The sequence below is a fragment of the Myotis brandtii genome, unplaced genomic scaffold, assembly GCF_000412655.1.
Source record: "Myotis brandtii unplaced genomic scaffold, ASM41265v1 scaffold300, whole genome shotgun sequence".
Classification (NCBI taxonomy): domain Eukaryota; kingdom Metazoa; phylum Chordata; class Mammalia; order Chiroptera; family Vespertilionidae; genus Myotis; species Myotis brandtii.
In genome coordinates this window covers 220,381-228,388 of record NW_005361459.1, presented here as the reverse complement: position 1 = coordinate 228,388, position 8,008 = coordinate 220,381, and the positions used below count along the sequence as shown (strand labels likewise).

Sequence of the window (8,008 nt, the reverse complement as noted above, 5' to 3'; positions counted from 1 at the left end):
ATCAATAAAAATATATTTTAAAAAAAAGCTTAGTTTTTTTTCTATACTTTGTTTATAATAGGAGCCTATGTGGAGAAAAGAGCACAAAATAAGAAAGTTGGTTTAGTTTACATTCTCCGAATTTTTTAGCATAATTGGAGGTTATGGAATAAAGTAAAAGAAAATGATCTCCCTCAAATATTTCTGCTTTCCCTTTCAAAGCTCATCAGGCTTCTTTTTTCTTTTCTTTTTTTTAAATCTTCATCTGAAGATATTTTTCCATTGATTTTTTTAAGAGTGGAAGAGAGAAGGAAAGACCGAGAGAAATATCAATGTGAGAGAAACAAATGGAGAAAGCAGTCATTAGGCCAAAACAATGTGATTTAAGAACCTAGCTTTCTTAAATCAACAAATGGTTGCCTCCTGCACGCGCCCTGACCAGGGCCTGGGCTGGGGAGGATCCTGCAACCGAGCGAGGTATGTGCCCCTTGACTGGAATCAAACTGGGACCCTTCAGTCTGCAGGCCGAGGCTCTATCCACTGAGCCAAACCAGCTAGGGCAAGGCTCTTTTTTCATCAAGCCTCAGGCATTCAGTTTAGTGGGTTGTTTGCTGTAGGTTTCTTTCCCATTTCCAGTTATGAAATGCAGGAAATGATTTTTGTGTAGACAGAGAACCCAGGTCAGTGAGGCAGCCCACTCTCAGTGGCTCACCCACTAAGTGGGGGTTGACTTCACGGGTGGTCTGAGGCAGCCCATTCTCAGTGGCTCACCCACTAAGTGAGGAGATGACTTCATGCTGCCGAAGCTGCTTCTAGTTAGTTCATGCTGATAAACACCAAAGAGTTCAGAAGGTCTATGCGTGAGCATTGGTAGAGCGCCCGAGCCAACTTTCCCACAGTGGCCCCCTTACTGCCTTCCCTCATCAGCCACTTCTGGAGCATCTGGTAAACCTTCTCTTTTAATCCATCTCTCTCATAGTCATGGTCAATTTCATCAATCTGAGATTCGGTGAAGCCCAGTTTACGGGCACAATTTTTCCAGGTCCTTCCCAGATTTTCCCTGACTGGGTCCAGGTGTTTATCAGTCAGACTAGTGGTATTATCTGCCAAAAAGAAAGGAGAAGACGTCAAGCTGAAACCCATTTGAACATTCTAGCTTCAAAAACCTGTATAAAGTGAAGAGCACCTGGAGTCCAGTGGAAAAGATAACTTCTTCATTATAAGGCTATTGATTCATTGGGTGGTACTTTACATTAGGGGAATTTTTGTGAATTAAAATAAGGAACCTCTTCCTCCTAGCAAATGCATCTCTGAGCTGCAGCTGATGGCTTTGGGATTAAAACCCTTGCCTGACTGTGAGGCTGTTTTAGACAACCTTAGCCAGCGGTCCTGTTTATACTAGATCTTCCTGCTGTAAAGGGGAAACACCATTTCTTTCCTTTCGGGCATTTTTCACTTACATATAGCCAGAGTTAAGGTCACTCAACTCCTGAGCCCCTTCCCCCAACAGTTCTCTTTCCTCTTAATCAAGGAAACTGAGACCATCAAGTGCAAAACTACCTACTCAATGACAATGTCTCCCCTGTCCTTTAAGGGATGAGGCACGTATACTCTTCAAGGTCTATTTCTGGACCCATCCCTCCCTGCCCCAACTGTTGCCCTCTCTTCTCCAATAGTCATAACCTCCCTCTTTCTACTGGTTCCTGCCTTTAGGCCTTCACAAAAATGACAAAAAGAAACAGAAATAGAAAATAATCACCACAAACAAACCATACTCCTCGATCCTCATTCTACCTCAGAAAGCTGAATATAAGGAAAAAGACATCTCAGTTTTGCCCCTTAACTCCCACTCTTTCCTCAGCTCCCCGTAATGCAGCTGTTACCATCACCACTGGACATTAGCAATCCCCAAACCTCCCGAGATATTTGACAAATTTCGTCACTACCTCTCTGCAAGAGGGAACCCTAGGTTTCACCAGATCCTTAAAGATACCCTTGTCTCTCCCAAATTTAGGAACCTCTGCTCTAGGTATTTTAAAAACTATCCTTCAAGTGGGCTAGACCAGGTCTGTGGCCCAATGCTGGCCTGTGGCCTACTTCTGTAAACACTGTTTTACTGGAACCCAGCCATCCACACACATACTGTCTGTGGCTGCTACTGCACTCCTGTGTAAGTTGAGTAGTTGCAAGAGAGACTTCAAGGCCAGTGAAGCCTAAAACATTTACTATCTAAACCTTAATAGAAAAAAATTTGCCTACCCTAGGGTTAATCAGAAAGCTAGTTCTTAAATCACATTGTTTTGGCCTGATGACTGCTTTCTCCAGGTTGTGTTTTGGGACTAATGTTATAAGCCTGCATAGTGAGACCCTATAAGAGAAAGTCCTCATTTTCATTACAGAGGTGCTGTTAAGGGCACAGTCTCCTATTGTTACACAATTCCTTCTGATGAGGACCTGAAGGAGCTCTGTCCTAGGTCTGGATAATGATGTTGATGATGATGATGATGATCTAATCCTTTTGTAGATCTTACTATGTGCCAGGCAGTGTTCTAAGCTCTTTATACACCTTCACTCATTTAATTTTCACAGCAATCCATGAATTAGCTTTCCCATACTAAACATAAATAAATTACAAAGACATTACATGGAAATTACACAGATATTTTACAGAGGAAACAGGGAACAATTTTCAGGGAGAATAATCAGATACACTTCAGGATTCCACTACATCCCTCTCAACAAGGAAGAAAGTACAAGGTTTCTAGACAATGGGCCCTTAAAGGGCATCTTACCAAAGGTATCTTGGTACTTAGAAGCTGGCTCGTTCCAGTTCACGTATGTGCTGTCCAGTAATGGCAAGCTCACTCCAACTTCCATACGATTATTGTCTCCAATCTGAACTCCAGCACTGTTGTATATGGCATATTTTGCAGTCTCATCTGAATAGAGAGAAGCACACAGGTAAGCACACCTAAATTGAAAGTAAGGTGAAAAATGCAACACTGTAAAGGGCAGGGCTTCACTCCAAATGTTTAAGTTAAACTCTTTATTCTATGCCACCTTGTAAAGTTTTCCTTCTTAAAATGTGGCTGAACCACATCCATTAGGATGACTACTATCAAAAACAGAAAATAACAAGTGTTGACAAGGATGTAGAGAAATTGGAACTCTTGCGTGCTAATGGTGGGAATACAAAATGGTACAGCCGCTGTGGTAACAATATGGCAGTTCTTCCAAAAATTAAAAATAGAATTACCCTATGTTCCAACAATTCCTTTTCTGAGTATATACTCGAGAGAATTGAAAGCAGGGTCTCAAACAGGTATTTACATCCCTATGCAGCAGCATTCACAATAGCCAAAAAGTGAAAGCCACTCAAGTGTCCATCAATACTAGTAGATGAATGGATACACAAAATGTGGTATATACATACAATGGGATATTATTTGGCCTTAAAAAGGAAGGAAATTCTGACACACATTACAACATGAATGAACCTTTAGAACATTATACTAACTGAAGTAAGGATAAATACTGTATGATTGATTCCAGTTATGTGAGGTACCTACAGTAATTAAATTCTTAGACATAGAAAGTAGAAAGCTGGTTGCCAGGGGCTGGGAGGAGAAAGGAGAATGGGGATTTGTTGTGTGATGAGTAGAGTCTCAGTTCAGGAAGATGAAAAGAGTTCTGGAAATGGATGATGGTGACAATGTGGTTTTCATCACAAATGGTAGCCTTTGGCCTATATGAGATTAGAAATAAAAATATCCAAGACTTATTTCTTATCTTCAGAAAACAGCAAGCAAGTAAAAGAATATAAGCAGATACCTTCGCTTGCACCAGAGACTGGGTATAATGGGACCATGTGATTCAGGTTAGAGTGGAAGATGTCTACCAGTTACAAAACCTAAAAACCAACACGTGTAGGCAGATGCACTGAATCCTACCCAACTGAACTACCCAGGCCACGTGGTTAGATGGAGACTTTCATGGTGTAAGCTGCATCTGGCAGCTGAAGACTGAACAATTTGCCCCTTTGTTACTTTATAGTCTACAACAGAGTTAACAGCTATTTTATTTTCAGAAAGAAAAAAAAAAAGACAAGATTGTACTGAAGGCCTGTTTACCTCTTGATGTCAGGGAGATGAATGGAATGGTGGGAGTGTTTCCCAGCAGGTTGGTCTCAGGTACTGGAGTTTTATGCAGGCTCGGTATCTGGCTTGCATTTGGCCCAGACCAAAATCTGGAATCTATTGTTCCTGCACCCAATGGTCTTGCTCTAAAATCATACGGATTATATGGAGTCCAGTGGAGTCCTTGGGATTGGCAGGTCAGTCCAGCTGGTTGGTGTACTGCATTCCCAGGACTGGCTGTGTTAGAAGAAGCAAGGCCTTTCATCCCTGGGTTTTGAACAGTCTCATAAGGTCTTGGCTGTGCAAAAGGGTCATGGGAGACCCTTCGTCTCCTTTCCTCCTCTCTGTTGTAAGCCACACCCTGTCTGGGTTGCTGTTTTGTTTGCTTGTCCATGCGGCTGCCATAAAGATGGTAGTTGGCTTCCTCCTGGAGTTTATTCTGCAGGCTGCGCTCATTCTCCTCCTGCTGGTAGTCTGGGGAGGGAGCAAACCAGGACTCCTCCACAGGACCAATCCTGAGACTTTGTGAACTGTGCAGTGAACGGGGCTGTTCTGTGGCTGAGAAGAAATGTTCAACATTGGAGTTTCATGAAACATTAAACAGTAAAATGAAACCTGAGCCCCATAATGAATCTGTCCTGAGATTCATTATGAAAACACCGAGAATAAGTAAAAAGCATATACTAGGTGGCCCTCTTCTTTTATTTATTTATTTTTTTTGTTAATCCTTACCAAAGGATATTTTTCTATAGAGAGAGTGGAAGGGAGGAGAGACAGAGAGAGATACATCGATTGGTTGCCTCCTGCATGCACCCCGACCGGGGCCAGGGATCAAGCCTGCAACCGAGGTACATGCCCTTATTGGAATCGAACCCTGGACCCTTCAGTCCACAGGTCGATGCTCTATCCACTGACCAAACCAGCTATGGCTGGCCCTCTTCTTTTATATGGAACTAGAGGCCCGGTGCACGAAATTCATGCATGGGGAGGAGTCCCTCAGCCCAGCCTGCACCCTCTCCAATCTGGGACATCCCTCTCACAATCCAGGACTGCTGGCTCCCAACCGCTCACCTGCCTGCCTGCCTGATCACCCCCTAACCACTCCCCTGCCAGCCTGATTGATGCCTAACTGCTCCCCTGCTGGCCTGATTGCCCCCAACTGCCCTCCCCTGCAGGCCATCTTGTGGTGGCCATCTTTGACCACATGGGGGTGGCCATCTTGTGTGTTGGAGTGATGGTCAATTTGCATATTACCTCTTTATTAGATAGGATGAGTAGGAGCCCCTGCCCGACAGTGAGAGAGCACTAGGGAAGTTATAACAAGCAATAAGGTGGGTATCACAGGAATGACCAAGGAAGAAAGGGACTTGTGTTGCCGCAGTGAGGTGGTTGTCTCCTTGGTGTGATCCAGGGTTGGAAAATAAGAGCAACAGCTCTGGTTCTGGCCGGCTTTGCTAAGAGGTTAGAGTATTGGCCCATGCACCTAAGGGTCGTGGGTTCTAGTCCTGGTCAAGAGCACATACCTGGTTGCAGGTTTGATCCAAAGCCCTGGTTGGGGCACATACGGGAGACAACTAATCAATGTCTCTCTCACATCCATGTTCCCTCTCTCTCTATCCCCCTCCTCCCCTCCCTTCTACTCTCTTTAACCCATTGTACGCCATATACGTCTGTAGACACAAGCAGTGGACCTTCCCCACATGCCACATGCGTCTATAAAAAAAAGTTTTCCCTAAGTGGCAGCCCTGACCAACTTTAAAATCATTTTTTGTGAGAATTTTCAGCTGAAAATATTCAAGAACATTCGAATTGTGAGTAATATATTTATAATATTCATTGTAAATTGGTTTTTTAAATTAAATTTAAAATATTGTGGCGTGTGGGAATTATGTTTTGGACACATGGCAGTTAACTGGTTAAAAATCAATGGAAAAAATATCCTTGGGTGAGGATTAACAACAACAAAAAAGAGCAGCAGCTCTGTGCTAACCATTTTCCATGGATTCTTTCATTCTTTAAAAGCCCTATAAGAGTAGGAGTAATTATCATGATTTGATGGATGAGGTTTAAGAGGTTAAGTGATTTGCCCCAGAACAGATAGCTAATAAATGGCTTCAAACTCCTGTAGTCTGCCTTCCCTTTTATTGTAAGGAAAAAGTATCCCTGCTTGACTCTGAGACCAACCTCTCTGCTTGTATTCCGGGTCCAGTCATCTCTGGCTTTCTCAAGGACTTGGGAAATGTCTTTTTCCTGAGCCATCATTTTCTCCCTATCAGATATTTTAGGACTCATGTTCAGGAGAGTTTATGATTTTGGTGAACTCAATGTTACTTAACATTTCAAATATATGTATCTTGGCTCCGAATACATTATAAATTCCTTTATGACAGGTGGTAAATTGTATAGCTTCTTCTGTTTTTCATGCGGTTGTGAATAATATTTTAGAGAGTAGAGTGCATGTATGAGCAAAAAAATAAGTGGATAAACAGATTTTCAACCATAGTCTAAGTTACCTGAATTTGACCTGCTTGGAGGTATTGCTACACAGTCTATTTGGAGAGACTGCATTCTCTTCACAACTTCATTTGGGCTAGGATACTCTTTCTATAATACAGAGCAAAATACATATTTTAGTAAGCAGCAAAAATTGTTCTAGAAAATTATTTTAAGAAGAATGAATCTTTTCAGAAGGTAGAAATTTTACATAGCTCTTATAAGCAGTAAATATTTAAAAGAATAAATGTTTCTCCCAAATAGTCAAGACAATTTTTAAAAAAGAGAACAAAGCTGGAGGGTTCACACTTTCTGATTTCAAAAATCTCTACAAAGCTAGAGTAATTAAAACAATGTGGTATAGCCTAAGGACATATAGACCAGCGATTTTCAACCTTTTTCATCTCATGGCACACATGAAATAAATACTAAGTTCTGTGGCACACCCAAAAATATATTACATTTTTTGCTGATCTAATTTTTAAAAAAGGTATTTTGATTCATTCATGCCAGACAACTACTGTTGTACTGGCTGTTGTCATTTTTTATTTCACAATATAAGGAAAAAGAGGTCAGTGTCCCTGACTAAACAGTCAGGTATTGCATGTTTTAAAAATTCTTGCAGCACACAGGTTGAAAATCGCTGTGCTAAGTGAATATGCTAGACACAAAAACATGAATATTGTGTGATCACACATCAGTGAGGTACCTAAAATAGGCCAATTCATAGAGACAGAAAGTAAAATAGAGGTTACCAGGGGCTGGGAAGAGAAAAAAATGTGGAGTTTAATGGGTACAAAGTTTCTGTTTGGGATTTTAAAATGTGGAAATGGAAACTGCTGATGGTTGCACAACATTGTGAATGTACTTATGCCACTGAACTGTACACTTAAAAAATGGTTATTACGATGGCAAATTTTATGTATCTTACCATAATAAAAATTTTTTTCTACAAAATAATAATACTCATTATAGAAAATGTAGGGATTTATATTTAAAAAGAAAGTCACACATGTGCCTTCACTCAAAGAAAAAAATTAACATTATGGCATTTCTTCAAGTCTTTTTTCTTAGTCATATTTGAATTTTGCTCCTAATAGACTGCAAGCTACATAGGTAGGTGGTTAAAAATATTCACTGAACAAACCATGAGTGATTTGGGGGAGACTGTTAGAGGATATTAATTATGTGCAAAGTTTGTAGCATTTTATAAATTGCTTTTTATTTAACCTGATAAGCATTTTTATGTTATTTTAATTTATTAAAATAACTAGAGGCCTGGTGCATGAAATTCATGCACTGGGGTGTGTGGGACCTCCTCAGCCTGGCCTGTGCCCTCTTGCAGTCCAGGACCCCTAGAGGGATGTCTGCCTGCCGGCTTAGGCCCGATCCCCCTGGGT

At 41.2% G+C, this 8,008-nt stretch overlaps 1 protein-coding gene across 2 annotated transcripts in view; it reads right to left on the bottom strand.

Moving 5' to 3' along the window:
- Positions 1 to 470: 470 nt before the first annotated feature.
- Positions 471 to 8,008, bottom strand: part of RIPK1 (receptor (TNFRSF)-interacting serine-threonine kinase 1) — a 45,198-nt gene continuing 37,660 nt past the window's right edge. For both annotated transcript variants that reach the window (XM_014542388.1, XM_005869628.2), the window contains exons 8-11: positions 6,629 to 6,719; positions 4,110 to 4,673; positions 2,772 to 2,918; positions 471 to 1,082 (exon numbers count right to left, since the gene is read on the bottom strand). In XM_014542388.1, the coding sequence (XP_014397874.1) occupies positions 796 to 1,082; positions 2,772 to 2,918; positions 4,110 to 4,673; positions 6,629 to 6,719 (1,089 nt within the window). In that variant the 3' untranslated portion in view covers positions 471 to 795. The remainder of the gene's footprint in view (positions 1,083 to 2,771; positions 2,919 to 4,109; positions 4,674 to 6,628; positions 6,720 to 8,008) is intronic.